Source organism: Marmota marmota, unplaced genomic scaffold (assembly GCF_001458135.2).
Source record: "Marmota marmota marmota unplaced genomic scaffold, marMar, whole genome shotgun sequence".
NCBI lineage: Eukaryota > Metazoa > Chordata > Mammalia > Rodentia > Sciuridae > Marmota > Marmota marmota.
The window spans coordinates 5,387,320-5,407,090 of NW_026000136.1; the positions used below are offsets into that span (position 1 = coordinate 5,387,320).

The 19,771-nt window shown below is 51.1% G+C and overlaps 1 protein-coding gene across 1 annotated transcript in view; it reads left to right on the plus strand.

Annotated features, from left to right (window-relative positions):
• LOC107155897 (Grid2 interacting protein) overlaps window positions 1-19,094 on the plus strand; it is a 34,778-nt gene extending 15,684 nt beyond the window's left edge. Inside the window, 22 exon segments of the mRNA XM_015501921.2 lie at window positions 1-48; window positions 257-342; window positions 2,672-2,741; window positions 3,149-3,243; window positions 3,542-3,725; window positions 7,266-7,420; window positions 8,537-8,686; window positions 8,882-8,979; window positions 9,188-9,305; window positions 9,852-10,204; window positions 10,626-10,898; window positions 10,900-10,929; window positions 10,931-11,044; window positions 13,005-13,092; window positions 13,893-13,970; window positions 14,478-14,674; window positions 14,982-15,137; window positions 15,275-15,361; window positions 15,722-15,851; window positions 15,939-16,057; window positions 17,817-17,981; window positions 18,206-19,094. Of these exon segments, the coding sequence (XP_015357407.1) occupies window positions 1-48; window positions 257-342; window positions 2,672-2,741; window positions 3,149-3,243; window positions 3,542-3,725; window positions 7,266-7,420; window positions 8,537-8,686; window positions 8,882-8,979; window positions 9,188-9,305; window positions 9,852-10,204; window positions 10,626-10,898; window positions 10,900-10,929; window positions 10,931-11,044; window positions 13,005-13,092; window positions 13,893-13,970; window positions 14,478-14,674; window positions 14,982-15,137; window positions 15,275-15,361; window positions 15,722-15,851; window positions 15,939-16,057; window positions 17,817-17,981; window positions 18,206-18,277 (2,866 nt within the window). The 3' untranslated portion in view covers window positions 18,278-19,094.
• The last annotated feature ends 677 nt before the right edge of the window (window positions 19,095-19,771 follow it).

Below are 19,771 nucleotides of genomic sequence, written 5' to 3' on the forward strand. Positions count from 1 at the left end.
GGCTGCCTCGCTGGTGGGCGGCCGCGCAGGCCCTGGGGGAGCGCGCAGGTACCCGTGGCGCGCGGGCCCGGGCACTGGACCCCTCTCTGTTGCGCCCTTGGGATGGGGACGTGGGCAGAGAGCACGGGAGGTGGACATCTGGGGGGACAGGGAAGGTTAAGAGGAACAAGCCACGAGTCGTCTCCATCCTCTGAGTCCCTCCTCCCATAGCAGGGGAGGCTGCCAGTCTCCCATCTTGGCCTTTCTTTCTTCCTAGGACTGTCCGAGTCTACAAGGGCAACAAGAGTTTCGGCTTCACGCTGCGTGGCCACGGGCCAGTCTGGATTGAGTCCGTCCTTCCTGGTGAGGGGAGGGCAGATTGTCCTTAGAGTCTCTAAGGTTCGGGATCGGTGAAAGACCCTGTTATAGCCCTTTCTCCCTTGTCATTCTACCCCCGTTGCTCAGCAAAACCTCCCACCTCATGTCATATAACCTGTGTCCTCTGAGTGTCCCAGAGTCCAATATATCCAGGTCAACCAGCTATTTAAGATACTTGAGGCTAGAGGTCTCCAAGTTCACCATCACTCTAAGCCAAGTGATCCAAGTTCTTGATCCAGACCTTTCCTATGTCCAAAGAGAGGGCTGTGGACACTCTCTGGGACACTGGGGCAGCCAGGGCAGAGCTGGTGCCTGCCAGGCTGAGTCCCAAACAACATTCTCTGCTTAGAGAGCCCATGAGCACCTGCTAGCAAGTACGACGCTGCCATCTCAGGGCCTTGCCCACTATTCAGCCACCGAACTAGACAGACTCCTTTTTGCCTCCCACCAGCCTCCCCTTCTTGCTCCTGAAATTATGGCATCTTCAAGAAGGCAGAGCCTTTGCAGTGAAGGAATCCTTTCCTGTCCTGTCAGTGGGCAGAGGTGGGGAGGTACTCATCCATTGTGGAAGGTGTCAGTGAGGCAGAAACTTCTGGCACTGAATTGAACTCTTCCCTCTTGTAACCCCTCCACAGGGCTGGGCCACCTGCTCTCTAGAGGGCTTCCTCTAGAAATGATTAACTACTGCTGTTTGAATGAGGCTGGTAACCTCATGCTTTTCCCATTATAGGAAGCTGAATGAATTCTTACATGTAAGTTTGCAGCTTACAGATGGGGAAACAGAGGCCTAAAGAGACCCAGGGAAATCAAGGACCAGAATGTGCATCCCTCCCTTCCCAGCACCTGAGCATGATGCTCCTATTGACACATCCCCACCAGTATCCCTGCTAATCCCTTTCTACACTTCCATATCCTGAATCTTCAGCATATAAATTTGTGAAATGGGAAAGTGCCTCAGTGCTTTAGCATCATTGTCCCAACCTTTTGGATCATTCTGAGACCTTCCTTATCCTGATAACTGGCATGCTGTAGTTCTTTTTTGGATTTGGGCATCACTCAGTTGTTGACACAATGGTGCAGGAAAAAGGCCCAAGGCTGCTCCCTAGAGGGCTTCCTCTAGAAATGATTAACGCTGCTGTTTATGGCTTTTACAACTGTTCCCCCATCCTAAGACCCACTTTCCTGCCTTTCCCAGGTGTGTAAAGATACTTGGCTTAGGGCCTTGTTAAAATCCAGGTGTGCTGGTCTCCCTAACTCAACCTTTAGGCTGGTAACCTCATGCTTTTCTTATCATGGGACGCTGAATGAATTATTTTGTGGGAGCTTTTACAGATGGGGGTACAGAGGCCTAAAGAGACCCAGGCAAATCAAACACCAGATTGTGGTGTCTTCTGGCTCCAGGCCTGGTGTGATCTTCGGTTCCCTGGGACAGCCCCCTAGCCCTCCCACCCCTTCCAGACAGGTCACATTGGTTTAATTACCAGCATCACCTTCTCCCCCTTTCCTATTCCTGGGAACAGTCCCCCCATCCCATCTCTCCAGGAAGTCTTCCCAGATTGTCTTTTTCCTCTCTAGACAGTCTCCACAGCTTCAAGAGAGCATTGCGCACAGTCTGGGATGGTATTTTATTTAGGCATTTATCACTTTCCCTACTTAGTTCCAAGTCAAGTTTAACAATGATGACAAACAAAGGAAGTGGAATGAGCAAATCTGTATCCATAGGAGCTGATTTTCCAGCTTCCCTTCCAGGTGGTAGGTGACCTTCAGGGCTGCCAAGGCAGACAGCAAAAGTTAGCTACTCCAACCTGTAGGCAGGTGTTATTGATTCAGGTGTGGCAAGGCCAATGGGTCAGGAGACATTTGCCACTGGAATATCGTTTTGCCAAGACATATCCCAAGAGGAGGAGGTACAGGATGCCACAGGGGACATGAGGAGAAGTCCTGGGGCTGGTCGGAGGCTGATAGAGCAAGGGGAGAATATGAACAGAGTCTTTATTGTGGTTTTCACAGGAAGGAAGCAGGGAGGCAGGCTAAACCAACTAAGTGGGTGCCTGGCCCTGGTGTGATAAGGGTGGGTGGACAGTGGCCCAGAGTGAGAGAGCTCCACAGAGGAGGTGGTTGGGTTGGGCTCTGGATTGGTTGGTCTGCGTTCTTAGAAGTGAGTCACTTACCAGCGCTAGTTTGGGTCTGAGTCTCTATTTCTCTCCTGTAAATCAGGAGAATAGCATCTGGCTGGAAGAGTGGGATGGGTCCCCTACAGGGCCAGGGTAGGGCCCTGCCGGCTGACCAACATGCCCTTTCTTCTTGCTTTCAGGCAGCCCAGCTGATAATGCAGCCCTCAAATCAGGTGACCGGATCCTCTTCCTCAATGGACTGGACATGAGGTCAGAGACTAGTCCCATCTCCTCTGATCCATTGGCCCTAGGTGTCTGCCCCTCTTCTACCGGGAACTCTTGAATCTATCCCTGCAGCTGGTCAACCAGAAAATGCTCCAGCTCCATACTGGGGACACAGAAATGAAAGGACCATCTGTGTCTTAATCTGGAGGGGGAGCTCTGCCTCAGAATGACATGGGCCCAGCTCCTTCCTTGTGCCCAGGAAGGTCAGACTCAGGGCAGTAGCAAACCAAAATGGCTGAGGCCTGGGGCTTCTGCACAGGAGATTGATGAACAGGAAAGGCAGGGCCTTGGCTAGTCCAGCTGTGGTCTGGCTGTGTGACTTCTACAGACAGGGCAGGGAGGGGGACAGGACTCACCCCATCTGGCCCTCCTGGGCCATGTCTGCTTGGCAGGAACTGCTCCCATGACAAGGTGGTGTCCATGCTACAGGGCAGTGGCGCAATGCCCACGCTGGTGGTGGAAGAAGGGCTCGTTCCATTCGCTAGCGGTGAGACCTGCATGCCTCTTCCTTGGGTCAGTCTGCGGTGGACCGTGATCTTCTCACAGATTTGCAGCTTCCCTTCTCAGGGCTGCCCAAAGGTGGCGCTATGGAGCCCCAATGCACAGCGACCAGAAGCCGCTCAAGGCTCTCCCTCCATCCCAGTCCCCTGCTGAAGGCAGCAGTGCACATCCCAATGCATGGCACTCCCAGCTCAGGAGCCATTGACTTCAGCTGCCAAAATAAAACTACACCTGGCCTGGGGACTTTGGGTCACTGTTGATTCCCTTGTCTATGGCCCCAGCAGACTCCGATTCTATGGATTCCCCCAACCCGTCATCAGCGCTCACCTCCCTGCAGTGGGTGGCCGAGATCCTGCCTTCCAGCATCCGGGTCCAGGGGAGAACCTTCAGCCAGCAGCTGGAGCACCTGCTCACGCCTCCTGAGCGTTATGGGGTCTGCCGGGCCCTTGAGAGCTTCTTCCAGCACAGGTGGGCGAGCAGAGTGGTGATGGGAACCTGTTGTAGGTGTGCCCCAAGTCCTGTGCAGACTCAGCACCCTATTCTCAGAGCCTGAGCCTCCTCAGTTCAGCCCCTTCTTTTGCAGGGCAGAGTACAAGAAGGTAGTGGCTGGCACCAGGGAGATCACAGGTTGGAGTTTCCTAGAACAAACTCTTCCTCTGACACCTCCTAGCCCCATAGCCTTGGGCAAATTGGCAGGACCCCCATGAGAGCCTCACTTGTCATGAGCCAGGCTCTTCGAGTGAGAGTGGGATATTTCTTTCTGCACCTCAGCTGCAGCAGACTGCATTGATCAGCCTTCTTGGCCCATGGGATCATTATTCTGGACTGTGCCAAGCCTCACTTGATCATTCACTTTTTTTTCTTATTTTTTTGTTTTAGTTGTAGTTTTTATTTTATTTATTTATAAATAAACATTATATTTATTTTAGTTTTTAAATTTTATTTATTTATGTGATACTGAGGATCGAACCCAGTGCCCCATGCATGGGAAGCAAGCACTCTACCACTAAGCCACAACCCCAGCCCTAATCCTTCGCTTTAATTTTGTTTAAACAATTATGATAAAATATGATTCATGTCCAGGCATGGTGGTGCATGACAGTAATCTCAACTATCCTGGAGACTGAGGCAGGATGAATGCAAGTTTGAGGCCAATTTGGGCCATTTAGTGAAACCCTGACTCAAAATAAAGTTTTAAAGGGCTGAGAATGTAGGTCAGTAGTACAGTGCTTACCTACCAAGCAAGTAGTCCTGGACTGAGTCTCCAGTACCATCAAAAAAGAAAAAAAAAAGAATATTTCATATACAACCTATTTAAGTGTATAATTCAGTGGTTGTTGTATTCATAAATATATGCAAACATCATTACAGTCAATTTTAGAATTTCACCACATCAAAAAGAATTCCTGAGCCCTTTCAGTATGACATTCCTACACATGCTTATTTATTTCTATCCCCTGACCTTAGCAACCACTAATCTACTTTCTTTCTTTATAGATTTTCCTATTCTGGACTTATATGTGAACAGGAATCATATAACATGTGAATTTTTATGTCTGATTTCTTCCATTTAGCATAGTAATTTCATAGTTCTTTCAAGTTATAGCTTGTACTTCATTCCTGTACGTATTTTGTTGTATGGATGCACCATGTTTTGCTCATCCATTTGAACATTGATAGATATATGTATTGTTTTTATCTTCATTCCTTTTGAGCTTTACTTTCTGTCCAATTTTAAATATCCCTGCTGTATACCAGTCTGATGAGTTTATTTGATTTTTTTGTTTGTTTGTTTGAACGTGTTCTTGAAAACTGTGCATTGCTATCTATTATGGGTTTTTTTGTTTGTTTGTTTTGGTACCCGGGATTGAACACAAGTATGCTTTACTTCTGAGCCAACTCCCCAGCCCCTTTTTTTGGTATTTTATTTACAGACAGGGTCTCACTGATTTGCTTAGAGCCTCACTAAGTTGCTGAGGCTGGCTCTGAACTCAAAATCCTCCTGCCTCAGCCTCCGGATCCTCTCAGATTACAGGAGTGCATCACTGATGTATTTTTCTTTTATATCATCATTGTGTTATATGTCACCTTCCATGTCTGACTACTGTGTTTAGCTCTGTCCGTATTTACCTCTGTGCATATTTAATATTTGTTTATAACTTCAGTTAAGGTCTCATTGTTTACAACCTGATCCCATTTTTTTTTTTTTTTTTTGCAGGGTGATACAGGCGATTGAACTCAGGGGCACTTGACCACTGAGCCACATCCCCAGCCCTATTTTGTATTTTATTTAGAGACAAGGTCTCACTGATTTGCTTAGTGCCTCACCATTGCTGAGGCTGGCTTTGAACTGGTGATCCTCTTGCCTTACCCTCCCAAGCCACTAGAATTACAGTCGAGCACCACCACACCTGGCATGATCCCAGTTTTAAAAAAATTTTGGTCTTTTAGTCATAAGATGACATCTTGTGATTTAAATTTGGCTCTCTTTTATAACCAATTATTTTGAGTGGTCTTCAAATATGCCTGTGTAGTTTTTCTGTTTTCACTGTGAATCACCTGTTCCTATCCTTTATCCATTTTTGTTTTTGGCTCTTGTTGATTTGCTCAAATTTCTTGTTTATTTTAGATACTGATCCCTTATTCATTTTGGACATTAAAAATATCTTCTCTCATTTGTTTTGTTATTGCTTCTGTTATGTCTAATATTATTGTGTCTAAGTTGTGCTTCTTTGAGCAGATATGCTTGATTTTGTATAATCGACCATATTTTTGGTCTTATAGTTTCAGATTTTGAAATTTTAAGTCCTTTTCTGCTTCTAGTCAAAAGATACCTCTTGCCAGGCACAGTCGCCCATGGCTGTAATCTCAGCAGTTCAGGAGGCTGAGGCAGGAAGATTACGAGTTCAAAGTTAGCTTCAGCAAAAGCAAGGCTCTAAGCAACTCAGTGAGATCATGTTTCTAAATAAAAAACAAAATAGGGCTGAGGATGTGGCTCAGTGGTCAAGTGCCCCTGAATTAAATCCCCAGTCCCCTCTACCCCCCCCCCAAAAAAAAAAGATATCCTCTTATTTTAATATTTTTTTCTTTCACATTTTGGTTTTTCATCCAAATTGAATTTGCTTTTCTTTTCTATGTGGTATTATGTAAGGATCCAACTTTTCTTTCCTATATAATACTAGTCAAGAATAAAATTTTTAGACATTTCAGCCCATGTGGTCCTCCTTCACAATTCTACTATAGTAGCCTAGAAACAGCCATAGACCAAATATAAACAAATGGCTGTAGCTTTGTTCCAATAAAACTTGCTTTATAAACACAGGTGATGTGCCAGATTTTAGCTCATAGGCCATCATCTGTTAGTCCCTGACACAGTGAGTCTGTTTTCCCAATACACTCTTTGTGTTTTAATCCATTAAGTCTCAAGTTTTCAATTCTGTGTGCATTTCAGTTAAATTGACACAGGTGCATTCAAATAGTTTGGCAATCCTAATCTAGAGCTTATTATACAATTTGTTATCCTTAATGATGTTAATGATATAATTAACAATATTAATGTGTATTATCACAAATCACTCATCTATTATTTTCTCAAAAGAATAGTACTCTAAAAACATAAATTTTTATTTCAAAGTTATTATAAAGTGCTGTATTTGTTGCTTAATGTTAGTTTTTTTACATATTCCATAAATGGCACAATAGGACATAATGGGTTAATCTTCACAGCCGCTCCATGATGTAGATGCTGTTTTTAATCTCCATTTTACAGATGAGGAAACCGAAACAGAGAAGTTAAGTAACTTGAGAAAGGTCTCTTAGCTGGCAAGTGGAGGAAATGAGATTTGAATCTCAGCAACCGGTGCTGAGATCCTTCCCATCCACTGCTCTCTTTCAAGGATGGGGGCAGAGCACGAGGGTGAATTCTGTGGCCTAGAGTGCCTCCTTTGGCCACCCATCCCTAAGGGGATCCTCTGAGTTACGACTCCCTTGCTCCTGCACCCTCTTCAGGAACATCGATACCCTCATCGTGGATGTCTACCCTGTGTTGGACACACCTGCCAAGCAGGTCCTTTGGCAGTTCATCTACCAGCTGCTGACATATGAGGAGCAGGAGCTCTGTCAGGAGAAAATAGCATGCTTCCTGGGCTACACGGCCATGACAGGTAAAGCATCCCCTGCATACCCCTTCCCCTGCCCATGCTGCCAGTTGCCCAGCCCACCAGGTGAACATTCAGACACCTGTTCCCACTTGTGAGTTCTTATGGCTGACCCGGCCCCTCTCACACCTAGATGTGCCCACATACCAGGCAAATTCATACCACACTTGGATTTGGTCTACACTTGGCCCTGAGCATGTGCCTGCCCAGCTTGACCTTCATGCTGCATGTACCACATGATCTGAGACTTGGGAGGCTCCACCTAACCACCTGGGGGGTCTCAGGTTTCTCCTCTGCAGCATGAAAGTAATCTTAGCACGTGTGCTTTATACCCTGGGAAGTATATCACAGATCAAGAAATGCCCATGGTTGCTGCTTTCAAATATATCAGCATGTGACTCCTGGTTGGGTCATCCTAGCTGGAGGGCTCCAGTTCACAGTCCCACACACTGTGAGCCTGCTAGGCTACATACAACCACATTTTCCCACCACTGCCTACCTGGCAGTCGGCCCACAAAACCATGCACTTCATGTTTGAAGCCATGTGAATGGAAAGGATGCCAGACCCTGTGGCTTTACCCACTACAGGCACTCTGCACCCACAATGGCAGTCGCAAGAGATGTGCTTTTTGCTAGTCCTTGTGTGGCCATTATCCCTGGTCCCAGACATCCACAGTTTGCTGAGAAGGACTGAGGGCTTTAGCAAGAAGCTCAGGATCCAGGCTGGGCAGCACATGTCTGCCTAGGCCTGGAAGTTTTGTTTCACCCTGAAAGCCTCTTTGTCCAGCAGTGACCAGCTTGGTTCAACCACAGGGTGTTGAGACCCTGGAAGATTGGGGTCCTGAAAAGAGAGCCCAGTTGGGGAGGACTGGGGCCCCGACTCAGGCTCTGTTCTCAGGCTGACTACTGTGAGGTGCTTCTTTTGTTCACCTGGTTTCTGGACCCAGGGCTTCTTTTTGAGAGTTGTCTTAGAGACCAGCAGGGAAGGTCCGTAGCCTAGAGTCAACATATAGGTGCAGAGCCCCTTGCTTATGGAGGGCCCATGTATGGGTGTTTGTGGAGGCCCCTTTCTTGTGGAGGCCAAGAAGTCAAGCTGCCCCATCTCCCCTGTGTGTCATACAGCAGAGCCTGAGTCCTCGCTGGACCTGGAGCCCACCCCGGAGCCTACGCCAGAGCCCACACCAGAGCCCCAGCCTCGGAGCTCTGTGAGGGCCTCTTCCATGTGCCGCCGCAGCCTTCGGTCCCAGGGCCTGGAGTCCAGCCTCAGCTGTGGTAAGGCCCCAGATGGGAAGGCCCTGTTACCCTCCTGTAAAATGGGCTTGATGAGAGACGAAGTGGCAGGGACTGGGGGCAACAGGGCTGGTGGTGCCCTCCTGGATTGGTAGGGCAGGCCTGCAGGGTCTGGGCTGGGGACTGAGTCTTAGAACTCAGATGTGGTAACTAGATCCCATGGTGCCCTCCCAGCAGGTCCCAGTGACTGCCCTGAGATGCCTCTTCCTCTGATCCCAGGTGAACGCCAGGCTGGGGATGGCACATCTCTCCCTGAGACCCCCAATCCCAAGATGGTGAGACCTCTTGTCTGCCTCCTAAGTGGAATCAATGAGGGGTGGAAGATGGGTGGCCCATGAAGTGGGGCCCAGGAGCTCTCATGCCAAGACACTCCCTGTGGCTACTCCAGACTCGGGCACATGACCTAGGCCTGGCCTCTGAGTCCCAGCTGGGGCTATATGGGAGCAATGAGAGTAATCTAGACTTGTCCCTTCCACTCCCTAGATGTCGGCCGTCTATGCGGAGCTTGAGTCTCGACTGAACAGCAGCTTCAAAGGGAAAATGGGGAGTGTGTCCAAATCCCGGGCCTCCCCACCAGGCCCTAGTCTGGCAGGCACAGCAGGTAGGGGCTCATCCAGCCTCTGGTCCTGAGGGTGCACTGGCTTCTGTCCTTCTGGCTGGCTTTCCAGGTGTCATTCCCACTTCCAGTCACACCCCTAAAGTGTGTGCAGCTAGACTGTGGGGAATCCCAAAGGCTTCCGTGCATGGGTATCATCCATCAAGGTCTAGCTTGCCTCAGCCCCTTTGTTGTTCCCAGGGTCCTCACCACAGCTATGAATTTGCAAAAACAGAGGAATGCCCCCAGAGAAGTCCCTAGGTTAGCACTCGGCTCTTGGATAAACTATTAAGTGCATGCATTACTCTGTGAGTGACCCAGTTGGGAAGATGGTTTCCCAGATGAGCTAGAGTCTGGCTGATCTGGATCCAAGCTGTGCTCTCTGTACCCAGTCTGGTCTCTGAAGCCTTAGAGGCAGGGTCACCCAGGGGCTTCCAGTACTATGCTCAAAGAGGGAAAGGGGAGTGTCCTGGACACAGAGCCAACTTTCCCCAGGGCTCCCCTCCAGCCTGTGCCTGGAACCTTGAACCTCATACTCCATCCCCCACCCAGGGCCCAGGACCCTGTCCGGAGTCTCCTGGCCCAGTGAGCGGCTCCTGCCCTCCCCCTGCTACGACCCGCTGTGCTCAGGGGGCCTGGCCTCCCCCAGCAGCTCCGAGTCCCACCCTTACGCCAGCCTGGACAGCAGCAGGGCGCCCTCCCCCCAGCCAGGCCCCGGGCCCATCCACCCTGACAGCCCCCCCAGCCCGGACCCTGCCCACCCGCCCAGCCGCAGGAAGCTCTTCACCTTCTCCCGCCCCATCCGGAGCCGGGACACGGACCACTTTCTGGATGTGCTGAGCGAGCAACTGGGCCCCAGGGTCATCGTGGATGATTTCCTGACACCTGAGAATGATTATGAGGAGGTGGGCATGCAAGGGGGGAGATGAGTGTGGAGCTTGGTCAGGGAAACTGCATCTCCTGGCCCCTGCAAGAAGCTTCCTGCCCTGGGAATCTGCCCCTGTTCAAAGCTATCCTCTATACCCCCAGGCTACCCCATTCCTCATCCTGGGCTACCCCCTCACAGCCTCAGGTTAAACCACAAGGCTTTTCCTTTCCCACACTGGCCCATCCTATGCCTGAGGCTACCCCACACACTTATCTCACATTAGCCCCTTCCTTATCCCAGGCTACACTCCCAAGCCATCCCATCTTCAGGCGACCATGAGACAGTCCTATCCTCATCCCAGGCTCTCTAATCTCTGACCCCATGCTTTATGCACATGCCCTGGTCTCTCTGGGCCTGGCCTGTCCCTCTCCTTACTTATTTCCTCCCACTCCCACCAGATGAGCTTCCATGATGACCAGGGCAGCTTTGTGACCAACGAGCGGAGCAGTGCCAGCGAGTGTCTCAGCAGCAGTGAAGAGGGCAGTTCCCTGACTTACTCTTCCATCTCTGATCACATTCCCCCACCCCCACTCAGTCCCCCACCACCACCACCCCTGCCTTTCCATGATCCCAAGCCCAGCTCCCGCACCTCTGATAGTACCAGGGGCCCCACTCAAGCCCTGACCAAGCCCCTTACCCAGCTTGGTCACCCAGTCCCACCCCCACCCCCACCCCCCCATTCCTCCACCTGTGCCCTGTGCACCCCCCGATGTTATCCCGGGGCCTGGGCCATCGGCGCAGTGAGACAAGCCACATGAGTGTCAAGCGCTTGCGGTGGGAGCAGGTGGAAAACTCAGAAGGCACCATTTGGGGGCAGGTAGGTGACCTGGGACCCATGGGTGTCCCAAACAGGGGTGGGTGGCCTAGACAGCAGCATTGAAGACAAGACCCATCATCCTCCAGGCCCCTTCCAATGCTGGTTGGAACACTCTCTGATCCTCCCCACTTTAAGCAGAGGAAGTGTGAAGATCCGGTCCAAGGACACACCTACCTTGTTGGTCAGTGCAGATCCACATCCGGCCCAGTCCAAATCCAATCTAGTCTGTGTCGCTAAACCACTGGGGACACTTGGAAATATCCCACACCAACCTTTGAAACCTGTCACTTTTTTTTTTAGTTGTAGACAGACACAATACCTTTATTTCATTTATTTGTTTTTACGTGGTGCTTAGGATAGAACCCAGGGCCTTGCATGTCGAGGCAAGCGCTCTACCAACTGAGCCAGAACCCCAGCCCGAAACCTGTCACTCTTGAGGCTGGGCTAGTTTCTCCTAGGTTTTTAAAAAAACATCTGGTCCCAACTGCATATTAGTCGAAACCTTTCCACTTTGATGCTTGAATATTCTCCCAGTATGTATTTATACTTGAATACCTTCACCAGTGGGGAACTTGCTACCTGTTGAGGTCTTCCATCCCTCACTGGATAATTAAAAAAAAATTAATTGTAGTTGGACACAATACCTTTATTTTATTTATTTATTTTTATGTGGTGCTGAGGCTCAAACTCAGGGCCTTGCATGTGCTAGGCAAGAGCTCTGCCACTGAGCCACAACCCTAGCCCCTCACTGGATACATGTAACCATCTTTCTTTGTATTCCTCTGAATTCCTGTCTTTCCAAGATTCCCTTGCCCTCTTTTCTGTCTGGCCCTTTAAATAAGGCAGAGCAAGTATATTGTTTTATCCACAAACCAGCTAACCTGTAAGATGAACAAGATTCACTCTACACCTATTCTTTAGGTCATTCCCCTACAATGTGTTTTCTAGCTCCATAGTCCAGTGGTTAAGCCCTTGTCACAGAGCAGTCTCCAAGCTCCCAGTGGGACTTGATCAATTCAGAGGAGAGAGCATACCTCCTTTGACTTGGATACCATTCTTCTTTAAATATGGCCTGGGGTCCCTCCTGCTTCTGGGCCTGCCCCATCACAGAGGTCTTGCCCAACCTCATCCTCAACGTCAGTCTCTTCATCTTCTTGGGACCAACAACATGCCCTCACACGTAACCACGCTGTTCAGGTTACGCTTGTCATTGTTCCTCTTGGCCATGTCCTGGGTCTCGGTTATTTTTCCTGCCTTCCCATCCTAGATGGCATCAGCCCATATCTCCAAGAAATCTTTCCATGTTGCTAATAAAAAGATTTTCAGCAGGACACCTACTGGGTCCCCTGCAGACCTAGTCCTACAAGCGTTAGGTGAGTCCTTGAGATTTGCTCCACAGTATAGTCCTTCCACTGGTTATCAAAGCTGGAAAACCCTGTGTGACAGGTCACCCATGTGGCCAAGTCCAATTCCATGCTAATTGTCTCTGACATGTGGCCATATTCTGAGACTGCTCTCCCTTTGGGATCTCTCCATGGGCAACCACTCCATCCTCACTCCCTGTCCAAGCCCCAGAGGGTCCCCTCCTTCTTAGATCATCTCAGCCACCTGTCCAGCTTCCAGCCCGTGGCCTTTACTGCTTAGGTTCCCCCAGCCCCAGCTCTGTCTGCCCAGGATGGCCTGGGGTGAGCTCACTCCCTGCAAAGGAGACAACTTCTTTACATCCCCTGCTCCAGCCCAGTTTCAGCATGGATGGGGTCCCAAGAATGGCTGTATTATTGACTACAAGGGGAGACAGTTCCTCACCTGAGAACTTGAATGATTTAGCTTTTTCTGTACTATTCTCCTGTTTTGGACTTCATCCCTCAAGCCCAGGACAGCCTGCAGAGTGGACAGCTGGAGAGGGCAGTCCAGCTGTTGCTGTTCCTCCTCCTCTGAACCTCCCCTTACTCCCTCACAGCTCGGGGAGGACTCTGACTACGATAAACTGAGTGACATGGTGAAATACCTCGACCTGGAGCTTCACTTCGGCACCCAGAAACCTACTAGTGAGTGGCCTGTGGTCCTGGGGGAAGTTCAGAGGGCATTGCAACCTGCTGCCTTTTGTGGTTTCCTTAGGGTCAGAGTCCCCAAAGCCTGCCCTAACTGCTATTTGGCTAACATATCTTCAAACCTTCAAGCCCCGTTAGTTTTTCCCATCTCAAAGTGGAGATAATAATAAAAGCTGACATTTAATGTCAGGTGACCTCACTTCTACATTAATCCCTTGACAACTCTGCAAGGTAGACACTGGGATCACCTCCCCTTCCTAGTGAGGAAGATCTGAGAGGCTAGGTAATTTGGTCAAAGTCACACAGGCGGAATAGGGTAAACAGAAAGCATCTACAAACATCTCTTTCTCCTTCTCCCCTCATCCCTTTATGGGTATCACTCTATTGTGTTTGGGTGGGACTCCAAGAAGCCCAGTGTGTGGTCACAGGACGAAGGAGAAAGACTGACTTGTACATTCAGGAATCATCTGAAAGTTCCAGAGGTCGTTTCTTTTCATTGTCCTGCTAGCTGGGTCCAGAGGGCTCAAGGGAGAGAGGGCATTTGGGAAGATGACAGTGAGGGGATAAACACACCTTACACACTAAATGCATTCAGATCTTCAATGGGAGACTGAGGTATGAGGGCAATACGGACATCTGGCTCTGATCCAGTCAAGGTGGTGCTTGGAAGGAGGGAGGCCCTGGGCAGTTGAGTGTGGCTGCCCCTCCCCTAGGCCCAGCTAAGGCAGCCCCAGCCTAGGACCCCACCCCACCCTGTATCTCCTCCTCTCCATTAAACTGTCCAATTTCTCTTCCAGAGCCAGTGCCTGGGCCTGAGCCCTTCCGAAAGAAGGAGGTGGTGGAGATCCTGTCTCACAAGAAGGCCTACAACACCTGTGAGAGGCCACAGAACCCCAAGGATTCTTGGGGCTGTTGGTGGCCCTTTCTCTGGGCCATAGAGACTTGGACCCTGCCGGAGGGATAACAGGAATTATCTATGGGGACCAGGACACCTGTCGCCAGGCCGACTGAAGGCCCCCTCCTAGGCCCTATAGCTGGGGGGTGGGAATTCCATCTGATCGCTGGTGCCAACCTTGGCTTCATCCTGTATTGGCCCCACCCTCTGCAATCGGCTCCCAGTTCTAGTCCCGCTTCCAGCCACATCCTCCACTCTGCAGCCCGCAGACCCTTGCTTAGCTCCTGGCCCCACCCCTGCGGGCCCCACCTAGGGTCTTGGTCCTTCTCCTTGAAGATCCCGCCCTAACCCTTTAATCAGCCTGTCCTCTGGGACCGCCCCCGCGCACCCGCTGCGGAGCCTATTGTAGGTCCCGCCCCCCGTTCTTGTCCCCGCCCCTCCCCGCCCTGGCCACGCCCCCGGCTCACCCTTGCGGTCCTGCCCACAGCCATTCTCTTAGCTCACCTGAAGCTGAGTCCCGCCGAACTGCGGCAGGTGCTCATGAGCATGGAGCCCCGGCGCTTGGAGCCCGCGCATCTGGCGCAGCTGCTGCTGTTCGCGCCCGATGCCGACGAGGAGCAGCGCTACCAGGCCTTCCGTGAGGCGCCCGGTCGCCTCAGCGAGCCCGATCAGTTCATTCTTCAGGTGCCTCGGCCGCGACCTCCGCCCCTGAGGCCAAGGCCTCTTGGGTCAAGGCTCCCCTCTGTGACCGGGGACTGTTCTGTCCCGCGCCCCTTGGGTTCCCCCGCCGTGCTTAGACCAGTTTAACGCCTTTAATGGCCAGCGCCCAACCAGGGCCAAGGTAGATGGGATAAGAGTGTCCCCTAGGGGTCATGCTTACTTTTCTTAAGGGCATAGCTGGCCCAGGCAGCCAGCCCCCAACCCAGGTCGCTGTCGGGCAGTGGGTCCCCCTGGAAAGCGAAGGGTGAGTCCCTCCCTGAATTTACGGCAGATGCTGTCGGTTCCCGAATATAAAACTCGACTGCGCAGCCTCCACTTCCAGGCCACCCTACAGGAGAAGACAGAGGAGATCCGAGGCAGCCTCGAATGCTTACGACAGGCTTCCCTTGAGCTTAAAAACAGCCGGAAACTCGCCAAGATCTTGGAGGTCAGGATGCTTCGTTCCCCAACCAGCTACTGTGCTCCCCGTAGATGCCATCCTTGGAGACCCATCCTGACACCTGGGCCTGGGGGTGGGTGGGTGGTGAGGGGAGCACCACAATCTACCCATCATCCTCCCCACAGTTTGTTTTGGCCATGGGCAACTATCTCAACGATGGACAGCCCAAAACCAACAAGACCACAGGCTTCAAGATCAACTTTCTGACAGAGGTAAGAGCCAGTCAGCAGTAATTTGACTAGCTCTCTCTACCCTCCAGGCTCCCTGGCCAAACCTAACACAAGTTGTGACAGAGGGGAGGAGAAAAACAGCATGACCCAGGAGGGCCATTCCCCCACCCCAGGGGAAATGCTGGCTGCACAGAAGCCAGAATGTGACTGCAGCAGATGTTGAGGTTAGAGGTGGGGAAGGTGCCAAGCCTCCGAAACTGGAAAAGAGGAGAGGGTGAGGTGAGTCAGAAAGAGAGTTCAAAGACCAAGAATTGGTGCCACAGTCCAGGAGAAGCTGGGGCCATGTGTGACCAGAAATTGGTATGGTCTTTGAGGAGGATGTATATTGGGGATCACTTGCAGCTGAACTCCACCAAGACAGTGGATGGGAAGTCCACCTTCCTGCACATCCTTGCCAAATCGCTGAGCCAGCACTTCCCTGAACTCCTGGGCTTTGCTCAGGACCTGCCCACCGTGCCCCTGGCTGCCAAAGGTAGGCTGGGTAGATAGGTGGGGAGGCAGACACGTGCTGTCCTGGGCTGTAAATGTGACTCCACGAGCCTTCTGTTCATTCCTGTAGTGAACCAACGGGCCCTGACTGGCGACCTGGCTGACCTCCATGGCACCATCAGTGAGATTCAGGCTGCCTGCCAGACCATGTCCCCCTCCAGTGAGGACAGGTTTGCTGTGGTCATGGCGGTATCCTCTGAGCAGCCTGTACCAGCACCATGCTGGGCCATGGGGTGGCTGGGTAGAACCAGCAGTGGCTCCAGTGGCCACTGCAGACCCCAGCAGAGATTCTGGGCTCAGGTTGTTGTGCATCCAGGGATCCTGGAAGAGGTTTCATCCTGGATCATGTAGAATCCAAGTACTCATGACATATCTGAGTAACTGAGGCCAGAACTCTGTAGGTTGTCCCATAGCTGTTGCCTTCCCCTTTGTTTCTCTGTAGGCAGTGGAACCCGGATATAAGTCATAAGATACAAGGGGAGGCTTTTTAGGAAAGGGGAACATTTTCGCTAAACCCTCCAATAGAGCCTGGCCAGCAGGGAGGACTGGGGGAAGGGCATGTGACTCTTCTCCCTGTCCCCTTCTATGGTCCCAACACCCCTTAGGGGGGGAAAAAAAACAAGGTTTTTCTTGCTGAGGGTAGAGCTAGACAAGAAGGAGGGCTCTGGGGCCTGTACCTATAGCCGGGGCAGTTGGCCCTCACCTGGCAAGCACCAGCCATGTGTCCTTGACTCCAGCACATAGCCTGCTGGGGGTGTGTCCAGGTAGGATTTTTTTTTTTTCCCTGATGCTGGAGATCAAACCCGGAGCTTAACACATGCTAGTTGAGCATTCTATCATTAAGCTTCCTCCCCAGCTCAAGGTAGGAATTTGATACCGATCCCCTCTTTCCTCTCAGGCAAATACTGTGGTTTGTGTAAGATGCTTCTCATTCCCATTCCCTTTCACCCATGTAACACCCAGATTTTTGCAGATATGGAAACTAAGGCAATTCAGGTAGGGATCAGTCCACTTCATATCACTCAATTCAGGGGTGTCCTCTCTGCTTCCATGGGTTTAGAGGTCTTCACAGAGAGAATGGGTGGTCATTCAAGGGCAGCCTCTTCAGAGGGACTTTAACCCTAGGCATTAGACAGGCTTAGGCTCAAATCCTGACTCAGTTAGTCACTGTGTGACTTTAGGCAAGCCCCTTACTTCTCTGGGCCTACTTTACTCCTTCTTAAGGAGAGGTAAGAAGTGGACCATGTGGTCATTATCTGGTTATGATGCAGATGGGTTTTGACCCTGGTTCTGACACTAACTATCTCTGGCTCAGGCATAGAGCTTATTGTGTGATCTTGGGCTAGTTTCTAAAGTTCTTTGTACTTAAACGTCTTCACATATAAAATAGTAATAATGTACTTCATAGAGGTATTATGATGATTAAACAAGAATGTGTAGAGGGCTTAGAACAAAGCTTGGCGCAGCTTAAATGCTAGAAAGTGGTAGCAATTGAGTTGCTAAATCTTTTACAAGAACACAGTTGCTATCCTAAGCACTTGAGGTATATGTAGGGCATAGGCCTGCATTACCACAGGGAATGAACCTGTGAATGGTTTCACATAGTGCCAAATAGTATAGAAAAAAGTGTAAGGCTTAGTGACAGAAGGAGCCACTATAAACTGGATGGTTGGGGCAGAAGCCTTCCTCTAGGCAGAGCTCTAGGGAAGAAGGGCTAAGGCTCTCTCCAGGAAGGACTAAGGCTTGGGAGTTGTGGCAGTTTCCAAGAATAGCTTAATAGTCAGTGACCAGAACAGGGCACATTCCCTGCTAATACAGGGCCTGTCCCTCCAAAGGTCTCAGGCAGAAAGGGAGTGGGGCAGCTAGGATGATGTCTGGGGTCACTGCCCAGCAAGGTAAATGGGAGGGCACCAGAGGGTTGGCTGTTTCCTTAATGAAGGCCCCTTAGTCCTTCCTGGAGACCGCCCAGCCTGCACTTCGGGCACTGGATGGGCTGCAGCGAGAGGCCATGGAGGAACTGAGCAAGGCGCTGGCCTTCTTTGGGGAGGATTCCAAAGCCACCACCTCTGAGGCCTTCTTCGGCATTTTTGCGGAATTCATGAGCAAGTTCGAGGTGAGCCAAAGTGGCTAAAGGGTCCCTTAGGGGAGGTTGGGGCCAGAGGTCATCTAGGGGCATCCTCCTTGAAGCCTTACTGAAAAAGGGTTCCAGGGAATGATATGCCCCACTCCTGGACAAGAGCAAGCCACAACCTCAGCCTTGGTGGTGTGGGTTGGTAAAAGGAAGAGGAAGGCATGGGACCAGTGACCACCCTCACCCCTTGTTCTCCTGTCTCCCAGCGAGCACTCAGCGACTTGCAGGCCGGGGAGGGCCCACGCAGCTCTGGGATGGCTTCACCCCTGGCCTGGTGACAGCAGCCACACCTCATTCTCTGTGGCCTGAGCACTGAAAAGGACACCGGAGGCTTCACCCCAGAGGGTAGGCAGCCTGCATGCCACCGAGGTTCAGGCTGGTGAATGCACAGTGTGGCTGCCTGAGGGAAGGGCCTGGGCATGCCCATGTCTCCAGCTACCTCAGCCGCAGACCGTAGAACAGTCCGGGCCTCCCTGCCTGCTGTGTCCCGCTGCAGGCCAGCTGGGACTCTCGGGGCAGGGGGGATAGGCAGGGTGGCCTGGCCTCGTCCCGTGCTCCATGGGCTTCTTGTGGTCACCCCACCTCCCCACATCCCTTCCTGGCCTGTTGAATAGAATAAAGTACTTCTGTGAGACCCTGGGACATCAGCCTGCAGGTGGATTGTGAAGTGGTCACCAACCTGGGGCAGTGTCTGGGGCTGTGAGGAGTGCGCCAGCTGGCAGGAGATTGTGAACCTCTTCTTGAGCCTGCTCGAATGGGTCCTGGTGAGGAGACAGGTGACCTGGAGCACACTCATGCCAGCATCAGAAGGCAGCTTTCTCTGGGCAAGGCAGGTGGGCAGGCAGGATGAAGAGTCCAAAGCACCTAGGCCCTGGAGACACGGGGCAAGCCAGGTCTGGGAAGTTGGAAGGAGATGACCAGAGGAGAGAAGCCAGGGAGATACAGGGAAGGCTTGGAAGAGGAAGACCTGTTATGTTAGACTGCAGAATTGAGGTTTGAAACCAGTGGATAAAGTCAAGTCCACTGCAGAGGTGGCCAGATTCTTAGCAGGGAGGTTGGGAGTGGGCTGGGAATCTTCAGAGTCAGGGCAGGAGAACAGGGAGATGTTGAAGTGGTGGGTGAGTGGGATTTGGTGGCTGATTGCCACGTTTCTCACTGGGATGGGTGCTGATGTTTCCTGGAACAGGTCATGTGAATCAGGGCAGGTTTGGGAGCAGATGACACAATCTGGGACATGTGTGGGATCCAGGAGGCCACTTTATATATGTCTGGGGAGAGAGAAGGGAGTTACCTGGATGCCTGGAGCAGGTGGAGCTGTGAGCAGGGAAGGATATCAACTAGTTTTCCATGCTGATTGGTAGATCCCTGCGACAGGCAGCTTTGCCTGTTCCCTCTTCTGTGACCGGTTCTTCCAGAGAAGTCTGAAATGGGCTTTTAACTTGTCTCTTGGATTTTTTTTTCTTACACTACAGCAAATGGTTAATGCTGCTCATGGGCAGAATTTGGGACCCATTTGGTTCTTCCCAGTCTTCCACAACTTTCCTCTTTAAGGCCCACTTACATTCCTTCTTTGTTCCCACTCACCACCATCATATAAAAATGTTTAAACCAAAACGTGTACTTCAAGCAGGAATTTGGCTAGTGGGGTACACTTATCCCCAGCAGCTCAAGCTGAATAGATTCCACAAATCCCAGTGCTTGTGTCTCTGGGAAATATGTCAGGTCAGTTAAAGTCCCTGTGTGTGATGTGTAGAGATGATAGACTGGAACTC